At 37.2% G+C, this 14,571-nt stretch overlaps 2 protein-coding genes across 2 annotated transcripts in view; both read right to left on the bottom strand.

Annotated features, from left to right (window-relative positions):
• Positions 1-3,353: 3,353 nt before the first annotated feature.
• Positions 3,354-11,013, bottom strand: HT1 (Protein kinase superfamily protein). Its single transcript, XM_077364970.1, has 3 exons — positions 9,741-11,013; positions 7,548-8,003; positions 3,354-3,806 (listed from the first exon to the last, which is right to left on the bottom strand). The coding sequence occupies exons 1-3, from the start codon at positions 10,152-10,154 to the stop codon at positions 3,555-3,557; spliced, it is 1,122 nt and encodes a 373-aa protein (XP_077221085.1). The 5' UTR covers positions 10,155-11,013; the 3' UTR covers positions 3,354-3,554.
• A 2,917-nt stretch (positions 11,014-13,930) lies between these two features.
• LOC143862475 (upstream activation factor subunit spp27-like) overlaps positions 13,931-14,571 on the bottom strand; it is a 33,489-nt gene continuing 32,848 nt past the window's right edge. Inside the window, exon 3 of the mRNA XM_077373529.1 lies at positions 13,931-14,259. The gene's annotated coding sequence lies outside the window, so the exon portion shown is untranslated. The remainder of the gene's footprint in view (positions 14,260-14,571) is intronic.

The raw sequence follows: 14,571 nt of genomic DNA, 5'->3' as shown, positions 1-14,571 counted from the left end.
TTTACTTTATTTAGGTCTACTAGTGAGTATTAGTTTATTTTGAATTTGCTTTATTTCTCTAGTTCGGGTTGAGAGGAGATGGATATTGACTCTAATGGATTAAATGATCTATGATTAAATGGTTTTATTTGGACTTAGTTATTTTGAGCATGGTTCTGTATTATGCTAGCCTTGCATGCTTATGAAGGTAACTTTACAGGTATGTGGCGTTGTTGTTTTCCAAGCCATGGAAGGTGGTTAGGGGCGTGACAGCTTCGCGATCAATTCTTCTTTGATCTTTCCTAAGCTTCAAAATGACTTCAAGTTTGATACTTTCTTTAACATGTTCCTTTGGTTCATTGATTTTGATATACCATGAGCTTGTTAGAATGTATACCCTAAAATCCAATCATTTTCGTATTTAAACTATTATTTATGGTTACATGACATTTATTGATTGCTTATTGGAGTGTGTGATGTGCTTCTAGACACATGTTTGTCCTTAGGCAGCGTCGTAGGATTGGTCATGCGCATAGAATTTATGTGGCGGGGAGATATGACCATCCGGTTCTTTGCAGACCGAGAATGTTCACAGTTGTGGTTGAGATTGGACATATTGTGCTTGTACACAACCAGCATTGATCCAGCCTCCAACACGCATTAGGGTGGCCTATCTTGCTCGGGTACTTGACCCTAAGCATGTGGAATGGGTGCGATGATTGGATCATGCACTGAACAGACCACTTTATAGAGTAACCCGTGACAAGGATTTGGATAAGGTTATTCTGTCAAATAGGACCCTTGGATATGTCCTTAGACCTGAGGGGTCGTTTTCATCTGTCGGCGCACCTCATGGTGTAAGCCCAAGGGTACAACGATTGCCCAAGTTTTGATTGGTAACAAACCCAAATTGATTGCAACCTAAAATCTCACACTTTGTTTTGTAAAGGTGTTACACGTTTCTGCCCGAATGAACTGCATCCACAAGTAGCACAAGTAGAAAGGATCATGGCAAAGTAAACAATAAAGGAAGATGAACCTCACGGAGATCTTAGTGTAGCAAAGACCAATGACGAATCATGAAAGAATGAACTCACGAGATACCAAAGCCACTTACTCATCAAGCAGTGAAGACCGAAGACTCAATAGCTTAGGAGCAAGTTGTCTCCCCTTAGATTGCATTAGGCCTCTTAGGAATTCACTCTATGGCACTAAGGAGAAAACACTGTAGTTTCTCTAGGGTAAAATACAAGAAAACATGTTTTAAAGACTAACGAAAGACCACCAATTTAACACGGATGTCCGCCGTCGGAAAAACACCCTGCAAGAAAATTTTCTCGAGAATTCAACAGGCAACCGCAAGGTTAATGATGGTCGACTGTTGATAAACCTGCATCCTGCAGGTTTGTAACCAAGAAAACAGCGGACGACTGTAATAACTACCGGTCGACCAGCAACGAGTTTTCAAATTTTTTAAAATCACGCCGGAATACCGCGGGCGACCGGACTTCGTCTGTCCCGACCGTTGAACACACATAGCAGCTATTTTTTTTACTTAAATCTATATAAACTCATTTATACTTCATTAATAAGTGATTTTTACCTTTGCAAAAACCATTTATGATCATTGAAATCAATCCTCTACCTCCCGAGTAAGAAATATTCTTATCTCTCTCATTTATAACTCCCAAGTGCCCTAGTTTGAAACTCCTTTGAGAAGCTTTAGGATCATTATTGTAATCTTTATTTTGAGAGAGATTTTTGCTGATCTTGAATGTTGTATTAAGCCTACTAAAGAGGCTTAGAGAGCTGTTCATTTTTCATTGTACTCAAACAACCGTGGTGTGGTGAAAGGAATCAAATCCCTAATTTTGGTGTGTAAGAAGCCCTCTGATCTGGGCTTGGTGTGGCATCGGAATTCTTAGTGTAGATAGCCGGGGAGACAAACTTGGCAAGTGGAGTATGCCTTCGAGGAGAGATAGCCGGGCTTGAACCACTATAAATAGCCGGGCTTGAACCACTATAAATAGCTCGTGCCATTTCCATTGGCTCTTTCCTCTCTATCTTGTGGTGGTTGGTAATATCGTTACTCATCTCTTTCTTATCTACACAATTAACAAGGACTGTTTGTTTTTAGGTATAGACTCATTATAATAATTTTATAAATACCCCAATTCAACCCCCTCTTGGGTTGCCATTTCGGATTTCATTTAGTATCAGAGCAAGGGCTCTTACCTACAAATTTTTTATCTAGAAATCTAAAAGAGAAAAAGATCAATGGCAATCTCTTCTTCCCAAAACCTTTACGACAATCCTCAACTAGGCCACCTTATTTCAATGGCTCTAACTACGGCTATTGGAAGACTAGGATGGAGATTTTCCTCAAAGGCCAAGACTTTGGGATTTAGAAGATTATAGAGAAGGGGTATAGCAAGCCAACCATGGATAGTGATTCAAGGAAGGATGAACAAAAAGCTGCATTTGCTATGAACTATAAGGCAACGAACTCCCTAATCTGTGCTCTTTCTCCGGAAGAGTTCAATAGGGTATCTACCCTCAAAATGGCCAAAGACATTTGGGACACCTTGGAAGTCACTCACACACACACATACACACACACACACACACACACATATATATATATATATATATAGAGGAAAAGGATTGTACACTCGACCGTACCTAAAGTTAGGTACGGTAGAGTGCCAAATCACATGGGTCCCCCATTTTTGGTGGGCATCTAAACCATTCATTTGCAAGGCCCCATCATAGATAGGGTGCATACCAAAAATCAGCACTATTGAATCATCATAACCCCTCCAAAACTGGAGGCCAAAATGGGCAGATTTGTGGACAAACACTGTCTGTCCATTTTGGCCTCCACAAATGGATGGGTTAGGATGATCCTATGGAGCTGATTTTTGGTATGCACCCTATCTATGATGGGGCCTTGCAAATGAATGGTTTAGATGCTCACCAAAAATGGGGGACCCATGTGATTTGGCACTCTACCGTACCTAACTTTAGGTACGGTCGAGCGTACAATCTTATTCCTCATATATATATATATATATATAACAATAAAGGAAACCCTAGTGTCCCACGCATTATGGACTCGTAATCCTCAAATAAGCCCGCATGCCATATTATTGTGCTTACATTAGGCCCATACACACTGTTAACCTATTACCACGCCCCTTACAACATGAATACACGTGGGCAAAGATCTTCTTGACTCAAAACAGTATTGATCACTAACCGTCTATAAGTCAATCTGGATTACTCTTTACTGTATTCAAACATCCTCTACAATCCAGTTTTTATTTAAGCCAAAACATGTGCTATGCAAGTCCATTAAAACTCTTACAAAATGATGATTCAAAAAATGAACTTATATAGCATGTTAGTTATAAAATGCAGATTTTGAATCCCTTCACAGCATCATATAGACATGGTTTTTCGACCGAGATACACAATTAGATTAGATGTTGAAAATTGTATCTAATATTCACCTTAGTTTCCTAATCTTCCCTCTTCAGGCTTACATGATAATGTTAGCTGACTCTGCTCATGCATCAGCTATTCACAGGTATAGATGAAGAAGTCATAGAGATGCAGCCCTTGAAGCGATTGAGTATTGCATTCCGGCTCATAAGTCCTAGATGTTGAACATGGGGGACGCCATCCTTGAGACATTGGTCATATGTTTCAAGGATTGATACAATATAACTGAAATCCGGACGTTTAGATGGATTGGCCGACCAACAACGTTTTATAAGATTTGTGAGGACTGGTGAACAATTTTCTGGCAATGGCGGACGTGCATTCTGAGAAAGAAAGAACAGAAACAAATTGAAATTTCAAAAATCTATATACTGAAATACATATTAAAACAACAAGAAAATAAGTTGATGTTAGAAGCAAATGATCTATAAATAAGAAGCACCAATCGAACCCATTTCCGAGTTAAATTTTGTTCCTAAATTTCTGATCAATGAGCATGGGAAGCATCAGGTTATGCATATAGTTTCATATATTATGTTGCAAATATAGTTTCATATATTATGTTGCAAATATAGTTTCATATATTATGTTGCAAATGTTCCCTTGTATATAAATATGATTTTACAAATATAGTTTCATATATTATCACCAAAAATTAAAATAGTCATTTCTCAGACAGATGTCAGTTTCTGAAATTTTATGCTAACTTTGTTTGTATTCTTAAATCTGGATGATTTCACTATCAAGTTAATATTCTAGTTTGGCTCTCTATGTCAGAGTTGAAGTGACGACAATACCGTTGCTAAGAATATCGTAGACAAACCAGAAGTTTGATTATTATTTCTCTTCATTGAAAGTTGTCCATTAGTGTTTGTACTATCCTTGGTGAAAAAATCACCTGCGAACCAAAAATGTCGTCTATGTACTCATATATCTTTTTTTGGAATGGTCTTGTACTCATGTCTGTACCTAAAAATGGAAAGAATAAAAAAAAGCATGATAGCGTTTTGAGTTCGTCTTGTCGCAAGTTCTGATTGGAAAACATTCAAAATTATAAATTTCCTTCTCCAAGCAAACTGCAAACAGAAATGATAGTAAAGGGAAACGAATAATATTGATGTAATTTCCTTTTATTGGTCTATTGATGGGATTTGGACCTGAACATAGAACCTACCACTTGCTTCCTCAATAACACTATATTAGTGATCACTATTGAAGCTCACATTTAGAGAACACCTGGGGAGAAATCCTTTATCAAATCATAGAATTTGCATCTGTGCCTAAGAAACTGGATGACTCAAGGTAATTGACTTTTGCTTTTCCTCATGTTATCAAGGATATTCATGGGTATAAAATTCAGAAACAGAGAACTGAAACAGGAGTGAAAGATCTATAGTTGGGCATACAGCGACCTTGAAAATGAGGGAGATTTTGTAAGGTGTATTGGAGAACTTTCAGGAAAAACTTTCTTTAAATAAGAAAATGCTTTTTCTATCTTGAGGCGTTGTTTAGTAATTAATTTCCATGTACATAAAATGAAACATTCAATTTGGTAGTAGAATGTATCCTGGGGTTCACTTTCTATAAGAATAATTTCTCGCAAGCCAGTGTTGTGTATCAATGAAATATTTGAAGAATGGGCCTCTATACATACATCAAATTGTTTGATTCAAGATATCAAATTAAGAAAAACAATTATCATTAAGCATAGAAGTTTGTCTTGAATCAACCACTTACTGCTCTTTATATTTGTACCACAGCTTTTATTTTATTTTTTTCAATTGAATTTGAACCAGGGTTGCCAGAGCAGGAATCGAAAGCGGGAATCGAAAGCAGGAATCGAAGGCTCCCAGGGAAGAATCCTACTCAAGGTTGCCAGAGCGGGAATCGAAAGCGGGAATCGAAGGCTCCCAGGGAAGAATCCTGCTTCCTTGATTTGAACCATAGATTTTTAAAAAACCCCAACATTTGATTTCACAGTGAATTTAAAGACCCGTTGACATCAAAATACAAAAGTGAGAGGTTTTTTGTTGTTGAAAAGGTAACCTTGTTGTTGAGAGTAGTGGTGTAATTACATACCCGTGTCAGGGTATTCTAGTCATTCTATTCGTTACCCTACTATCTCATATAAATAAATCGTGTGGGAGGGAGAGAACACAACTCTCTTATCTATTTTCTTCTCCTCTCATCTCTTTCTTTTTCTCTTCTCTTCAATCCATAGATATGATTCAAAGAACATGGTATCGAAGCTAATGGTGTGTCCGCTACTTCTCCACCACTTGAAGTCGCCGCCCCTCCTGAACACCATCACACACGCCCCCCCAGTCCCCCCCCCCCCCCCCCCCCCCCCCAAACACACCCACGCACCAACCCATATCTTCTCTTGGGTGCCGCCCACCCCCAAACCCTAAATCCCCATCTGCTTTTCATTTCTCATTGCCGTCCCCCCTCCAAACCCATTAGATGTTGGTCCTCCACAACCCTAACCATAACCACCCCACTCGAACTCCACATTAACAGTACCCCCTCTCCCCAACCCCCCCTCACACACACACACAAAAAGAAAAAAGAAAAAATAAATTTGTTTGCTGGTCTCCAACAACCCTAACCCTAATCACTCCACGCAAATCTCACCCAAACTGGACCCCAACCCATTATCTGTTGGTCTCCAACAACCCTAACCCTAACCGCCCCATCCAAATCCCACCCAAATCATAACCACCCCATCCATAAAATATTTGAAGATGAATGGAGCTCTATAAATACATCAAACTGTTTGATTCAAGATATCAAATTAAGAAAACCAATTATCCTGAAGCAAAGAAGTTCATCGCCAATCAACCACTTATTGCTCTTTATATTGGTACCACAGCTCTACCCAACGTTTCATTTCATAGTGAATTTAAAGACCCATTGAAATCAAAATACATAAGTGGCTAAGTTATTTTTGTTGAAATGGGAACCTTGTAATATTAGCATGTCGATTAAATATACTCACCACATACAATGCATATACAGTTGGCATCCTTATCTTGTACGTATATTAGGAAAGGAACTAACGTGTATAATACCTATATTTGTTCATATAAAATAGCTATATAAAATAAAGAAGAAAATAACACCAAGAGACTTTCGTTGCTCTACTTTTATCAATTTTGACTAACTTCTCTTCGACTGGAATTTGCATTGATCAAGAATTAACTAATATTGAGAAGCTTTCCAAAGTCATGCACAAAGATTGTCAACAATAAAATATATAAGAACATTGGATCTAAAAGATGGATCAGATTGACATTGATCAATACATTGCAGTTCTTTTAAAGAAGCTTTGAAAGAAGTTGTTGAACTAAGGTATGGAAATCTGTAACATCTATCTTCATTTTAACTGCAATGGGTGGGGGTGACTAAGGAGCATAGGCCGATTGGACTCTATCTATGACATTTTGTATCATTAAGTTTTGCTTTACCACAAGTTGCATACTCCAAATTTTATGTTAATACATTTTTTATTGCTTGTTTAGGCAAAATATCTAATTCTTCATCTGAAGCATGTCAACTATATCATCGCTAAATTTTAGCACTCACGTGTTCACATTCTAGTGCTCATAAATATAGCATATAATAGTTAAAGAATCAGTTCGAATACTAAGGGCATAAAACAAAATGCAAATATTAACAAATATATCTACTCAGAATTACCGAAAATTATGTGAGTCATCGAACAGGACAGCATCATTTCTCAAATATCGAAAAATAAACGTAGTAAAACAAAATCAACTCAGCATCATAGAAAATTATCTAATCATCGAAAGTTCCAAATATTGGAGTTGTCAATAGAAAAAAAAAATGAGCTACAAACCAGCCCAACTGTGAAGGATTGAAAAACAACAAATAAGTTAGAATAATTCATAAGGGGCAGCTGTTAAATAATCAAAATTCTAGTGGACCAAACATAAGAGAATCATTAGATAGAAATCTGCACCATGGGTAAAAGGCATATATTTCTCAAGTTGCAGTGTAATACCAAAATCCAGTCACTTGAGTTTCAATGTTAAAGTAGTTACCTTCTCTGACACAGCATACGCAGCCTGCACAGGGGTCATTCCTTGAAATGGAACCAGAGCCGTTGACAGTTCCCACAGCACAATCCCAAAACTGTACACATCAACTTTTCTAGTACATGGTTTTTCTTTGATCATTTCTGGGGCCATCCAACGGTAAGTTCCCGCATTGCCTTTAGATGCTCGACACTGTGTCTCCAAACACGAGGTTCCAAAATCAGCTACCTTAACTCTCATACCATCATTTAGGAGCAAGTTATGAGATTTGAGATCTCTGTGGATCACACCCTGTGAATGAAGATACCGCATTCCTCGGGAAATATCAAGGGCTAACCTCAGAATTGTCTCAGTTGACAATGAATATGGATCTTTCTTGTGGAGATACATCCTTAATGTTCCTTGAGACATATACTCTGTGATGATGCAGTAAACAGGAGGTTTTTTGCAGGCTGCAATGAACTGTGAAAATGGTCCCATCATAAATCAAAGAACCCAAGTTCCACTTTTACATTACAAAGAAACAAGATTTTTCAGTCAGAAAAAAATACAGGGAGACAAAAAGATTTTTATGTACTTAAATGTGTGCAGGTGCAGTAGAAAGAACCTATGGTTAGCAAAAATAGAATCATATCTTTTTTTATTAATACAATGACGACTTACAACCAACAGAAGTGTTTGAACAAAAGAAATATAAGAACAAAAACGAAAGAAAAACCAAGTACTCAAAACTTAGCATGTCTTTAGCAATCTATAGTACTTGTTGTGTGCCATTAAATAACATCTCATTGAGTGGTAACAGGTAACCAACATGTGCAGCACTTCTAATTCGTGAGTAAAAGAAAGAATTCCATTACCCTGTCCAAAGAATCAGCAGATAAACATAAATAAACAATCGTTCTAGCAAGAACCTTCAACAAAAACTGGAAAGTGCAAACTATAATTACAAAACAGATCCATCATAACCAAACTCAGTCACTGGAATTTGAAGCTGGCTCTAAATCTTCAAAATAACTATGCTGGCTTCACTGATCCACAGTTATTTAATTAAGCTGAAATGTTCTAATAAACATAAAACCAATGAATAAATTGGAATCACCAAAAAAGAAAAATATGAGAACAGCCAAATTTTGTCAAGTTAAAAATAAAAAAGAAGAGGAAATAGCAGAACTCTTCCTTTGTAGAATTGATGCAAGAAAAGGCCCAAATCAAAATCTGGATCTCATTAAACTACATTAATTGGAGATTGAAAAAAAAAAATATGAGGGTAAAAAAGGAAATCATCAAATACAACAAATTACCGGAGGGAACATGTCAATGAAACCTGTAAGCCAAACACAGATAACAGAAACTGTAAAATCCACTTCCATAGAATTGCACTCAAACCTAAAGTTTTAAATCCAAATGGGGCCGGAGACGCACACAAATGTTTTTTATATTTGCACCTCCCACAAGCTGTCAAAAGCCAGTGATAGTAGTTTGAACTATACAGAGGGGTGTGTTAATAAAAGTTCTTGAAAGCAGAAATGATTGAAGAAACAAATGAATGAGTTATCTAACCTTAAAAAAATAATAAAAAAAGCAGAAAGAAGTATCACTTAAACTAAAAAACAGAACAAAATCTGTAAAATCCATAGTTTCAAAACTCCCCCGCCGCATCTTTGACTCGCCTGCGTCGACTCCATTTCACCTTAGCCCTGTTCTTGGTCCCAGTCCACATTTTTTTCCTACCAATCAAAACTCCTTTGACTCAAGTACTCCACCGCGTCAACCAAGTACTCGGCGTTTAACCAATTATTGGTCACATCAACCGAGTACTCGGCCGTGTCACTTCGAGTCGACTAGGATTTGCTTTAGTCACATTTTGACCCACAATGCCCTTGCTTTCACAAATACTGACTACCAACTCTAGACTTCAAAAGGCAAGAACAATTAAACAAACAAGAAACTAGATGACCTATTTATTCATCCCCTTCCTTACACAAATACTGACTACCAACTTTAGACTTCAAAAAGCAAGAACAATTAAACAAACAAGAAACTAGATGACGTATTGCAAATAAACAAGCTAACCAATTTCAGAGAGCAGTTTCAAGTGATTCTCAAAATTTGTAAATTCTAAGAAGGAAACAGAAATATGAACCAAAAAGTAAACCACTTGTTTGTTTTTTTTTTTTTTATATAACAAAGTTGCAATACCTGTACTATATTGGGATGATAAAGTCGCGAAAGCAAGCGAACTTCAGATGCAAATTGCTTTTCAAGTAGAGCTCTAGTACTCTCGTCGCGTTCAGGGATCCGTACCATCTTAACAGCAACAGCTCTCTGCTTGTAAATCCCTCGATAAATCCTACTGTGAGATCCCGAAGCAAACTTATTTCCAATAAACAATTGAGACAAATCCGCCATCCATTCTTCGGATTCTGCTACCTCTTTTGAATCTTGATTTTCTATGTTATCTGAGTCCAATATCATGGACCAAGATTCCATACTGTTCCATCTCATCCTTTCCAAATCTTCAGTTTCTGAATATGGGGCCATTAATGAAGACGGAAAAGAAAGGGATTTGCTCTTCGTCTTTTGAAGCCCCAATGCCCTGAAACAAGATGCCATTTGGAGAATTCAATGCGGGCTTCTCGAATTGGAGAAGCCCGCAATGAGAAATGGGTGGCCGCAACTAAGAGAATGTTATGAAGAATGCTATTGGGGTATTAATGGTGGTCTTTCTTCTGAGAAATTTAACTTTATGAGAAGCAAAATTTGAGTTGGAGACATGGGTTTTGCAGGGTAAGATACAAGTCAGATTGGTTTTCATTAGTTTTAAGAGATGGTGAAATCAGAGAGAGAGAGAGAGAGAGAGAGAGAGAGATTTTTAAACCTTTTTCATGGACTCGTTTTGGGCTTATTTGATATGAAAATATGGGTTTTGCAGGAGATAAAAGAAAGATGGATCTCCATGGACTTTCAGATAAGTAGTGAAATTAGAACAAATCAGAGAAGTAAACTGAGAGAGAGAGAGAGAGAGAGAGAGAGAGAGAGAGAGAGGATATTTTCATGGGCTTTTGGTATTCAAACCGATGGCAAATTGTTCTATAATTGGGAGAGTCTGATTAGAAAACATGGATGCCCAAGGAGGAGATAAAAGAGAAGTGGCTTCTCATGAAAAAATTTGAAAAAAAAAAATCCGAGAGAGAGAGAGAGAGAGAGAAAGAAATGTTATACAGCTTCATTGATTTATATCCATCTGGGCTTTCGGGATTCATATCAAAAGAATCAAAATAATTTCTGATACTGCAGTGATTAACGAATTAAAAGTGTTCAAGGATGTCCCGTGATAGCTTGGTTCCAAAGTTGAGGCCAATCCATCCACTCTCTCTTTTCATTTAAACAGTGGCTGAAAAAAAGGTTACTGATGGCATCACTGCCTACGCCGTTTCTCATGGATTCTCTCTCCCACCTCCTGCCAACTTGAACTTTTTGCACTTCCTACTTGTTCCCATCTAATAATGGGCAACAATAGATTGCTCAACCGGTGGGTCCCATCAATTGACTTGAGAAATAGTGGCTCCCACTAACCTAGGCTACTTATGCTGTATCCTAAATGCCTCCTCACATGTAAGAAGATTCTACAATGGGCTTGATTGTTTGCAAATGGCCCGTGAGTGTTTTAGATTTAGTGCCCTAAAAACCAGTGTACTTTGCTAATTACTTAAATAAAATGTTTCATTTCATGACATCTATGGGTGTTATATAATTAAAGAGTTAGGGAGATGATAATTTCACCCCTTGCATTACGTGCACACCCCTCTTATAACCTGATTTGACAAGAAAAGTTGGCAACTTTATGTCAAATCACATTATAAGAGGATGTGCAAGTACTGCAGGGGGTGAAAATATCATCACCCTGTAATTAATATGTAAAATGTGCTTAATTGTTATTTGTACATGCTACAATCGGCTTGATTGTTTGCAAATGGACGATCAGTGTTCCATTTTAGGTTAAGGGTTGTAATCGAACGACTAGGATTGTTGCATGAGCTAAGACTTACGCTGCCTTTGGATCGCCAGCATTAGGTACTGGAATCGGCATTATATTCTGATTCTCGCTTCAATGTAATGACTTAAACGGAATGAGAACAAATATTATAGTAAAAATTCCTATTAAAAAAGGGAAATCATATCAGCCCTCAAATATTTTGATAATTCTGCTTTCTTCATTGTCTTTTAGTATTTAAAGGGTTTGTGAGAGCTTTTTGGGAACTGTAATAGCCTTTCGACAGCCTTTTAAACACTAAAAGACAAGAAAGTGAGGGGGAATATCAAAATATTGGAGAGCTGATATCATTTCCCTAAAAAAATTCTCATAAAAATTCCATTTCAAAGGAGTTAAGAATCAGAATACCACCCCTTGGTGCAGGTAACAGATTCCAATTCATTGTTTAGCAAAGGCTCTACTCACTTTTTGGACAATGAGCATCTTATGAAGCGACGACGAGTGTTACACAAAAAAAAGTCAGTGATATATTTGCCCCCTTTTCTTCCCTGGCCAGCCACTCTTTTGTATTTATGAGTTAGGAGTTATGACTACCCTTTTACACTACAAGGGAGTGGCTCAAATAAGGAGATGGCTGCCAAATGCTACCTTATCTTCCTTTTCCGATGGGATATCTTTGATGTTTAAAGAGTCAAAATATGGGCAGCTGGGATAAGGTTGGGTTGAGCTTTTGAAGAAAAATAAGTTAGATTTCATCAGAACCCCACAATTGTTTACATGCTCTGTTCTTTCCACCTAAAGAGTTTACGTGGAAAATATGTGGTTTACGTGCTCTGTTCTTTCAATAATGACACTCCTCACCATATTGTACACTTTTACTAAGGACTCTTAGGCTCCATTGATAAAAATTCCACTGCTTTTGCTCTTTTTTGTTTGTTGGAATCTCTCCACTTTTTCTTTTGGAGAGATTCCACCTTACTCAAAGTTAAACAATATGTGTCATGAATGGCAAAAATTGCAGAATCGTTCCAAAAAATTACTTTTTATAACTAATTAAAAACACGTTCAGTTGAACTCAATTAAAAAAAAAAATCGTTTCATAAAGTCATTACAAAATACTGTCATAATAACGTTTTTTTGTGTGGATAAGCTGAGATTTAACATGACCTCAATGAGAACCTCCACCAACTGAGCTTCGGGCCCAACTCTATAACTGAAGTGGAAAGCTAGGTTATAGAATTCTATGAACCCAAAAGTCGGGAAAAGAAAAACTTCTAGTGGGGCATTTGGATACACGGATTTTAGAATCTTGGATTTACTCAAAACTGTACATGGGAGACGAGAGACGAGAGACGAAAGAGACCACCTGTCGTTTTCAGACCTTCTTTCTGACAGCAAGAGAGCGGGAGATCGTCCCATGTTTCCAAGTTTTAGAAATCTCAGGATGGGGAAGAGATTTCTAAAGATTTCTAAAACCTGGATTTCTTACTTAAAATCCAAGAGACGCTGTCAAAACAGCATACAACAGCTTGATCATGAACCCTATTTTATACTTTTTTCAAACTAAAACCTGAATTCTAAAATCCGCATATCCAGCTGTCTCTAGATTTTCTTGCTTTTCCATGGTTTGATTACACGTGAAATGTAACTTGAATTACTGACGATCAAATTTTATCTCAATAAACATTTCCCTCTAAATTGTGGAAACGAGAGAAAAAATTCTAAAGAAAAAAAAATTATGAGAACTGAGCCCACAATTTGGATGGCCAGACTATGCAGCCATTGTTCAGTGTGAGGGGCAACTTATCTTGGACCACCTCTAAACTATGTTCCTCTGCCCTTGGACCTCCTCAAAGAAGCATCTCGTGGTAGTAATATTCAAGGGGGAATGTTACTATGAGACCTCTTTCCCCTAGACCTATTGCCACTCAGTCTCTACTCCTATATCTAGGGTTCTAAATTTCGGTTTCAGTAACGATTTCAGTCCCAGCGTAAATAGCAATGTTCCAGTTTCTATTGAAAATTTCGATAAAAACCTGTAAAATTATGAAAATGTACGGAAATACATGCAGATAATAGAATTTTAAGATAAAACTACTTTAGAAAAAACTAGAATAAAAACAAAATACGAGAAACCATCATATGAACAAGACAATAATCATCCATAATGGTTTAATAACATCAAACACCTAGTGCCATGTATTGTTGCACATATTTGATTATTTAGTACATACCACATTTCACATGTAATTCATATAAATATGTATGTATATAGTACATACACCACATTTCCACCCTGACTGAAACAATTTCAATATTTGTTTCAGTCAGGGTGGAAATGAAAACATTTCGGTCGTTTCGCGTCGGTTTTGGTAGAAAATTAAAACCATGCTCATATGCAACACATAGCTCTTCTATGGATCAAATGATCACATTCAAGTGGCAAATTTCCAATAGACAAACAGTTAGGATCGTCTATACCAAGCGAGGCCCATGTTACAATCTTTATAAATGTACTTGTGTACACTGATAAAATCCATTCCAAACAAACAATCCAAACAACCCATTAAAAGACGACTAATTGCACAGTTAGGATTATCTAATCAAAGTGATTTTGGAGCTCTGGCAACGAGGAACATAGTGAATGAACAGTCCCTGATCAAGCCAGTGACAAGGGGGCTGCATCTCATTGTAATACTTTAGAACAAAATCAATCCTACATCCCTACAAAAATACACATTGCTAGGATGTAAAATGGAGTTGAGTACAGAATCATTTATACTCTGCAAACCAAACACCCAGTTTTGCTAAGAATCGGTTTTGGGCGCAAAATTATTCTCAGAATTCAAAACAAACAAGGCCTTAGAAGAGTGCACTTCCTGTTACTAATATTCAAAATAATTTTTGAGCAATCATGTGTTGATCAAAAGAGCCATTGCAATGCAGTAAGTAGAGAATTCTAAAATGTATAAACAAACCATACTGTGTCATAAAATTAGTATGGGGAAGGGTTCTGGCGAGATTCGGCATCGAGTG

The sequence above is a fragment of the Tasmannia lanceolata genome, unplaced genomic scaffold, assembly GCF_043159265.1.
Source record: "Tasmannia lanceolata isolate RefF3 unplaced genomic scaffold, GAP_Taslan_0.1 ptg000003l, whole genome shotgun sequence".
Lineage (NCBI taxonomy): Eukaryota > Viridiplantae > Streptophyta > Magnoliopsida > Canellales > Winteraceae > Tasmannia > Tasmannia lanceolata.
This window is presented reverse-complemented; position numbering and strand designations above follow the sequence as displayed.

Excerpts from the sequence above, each read along its gene's own strand:
- HT1 (XM_077364970.1), bottom strand. The coding sequence starts at position 10,154 with ATGGCATCTTGTTTCAGGGCATTGGGGCTTCAAAAGACGAAGAGCAAA. Across the intron at positions 8,004-9,740 it reads ATCATCCCAATATAGTACAG|TTCATTGCAGCCTGCAAAAA; the intron begins GTATTGCAACTT and ends CCATTTTCACAG. Across the intron at positions 3,807-7,547 it reads CGTATGCTGTGTCAGAGAAG|AATGCACGTCCGCCATTGCC; the intron begins GTAACTACTTTA and ends TTTCTTTCTCAG.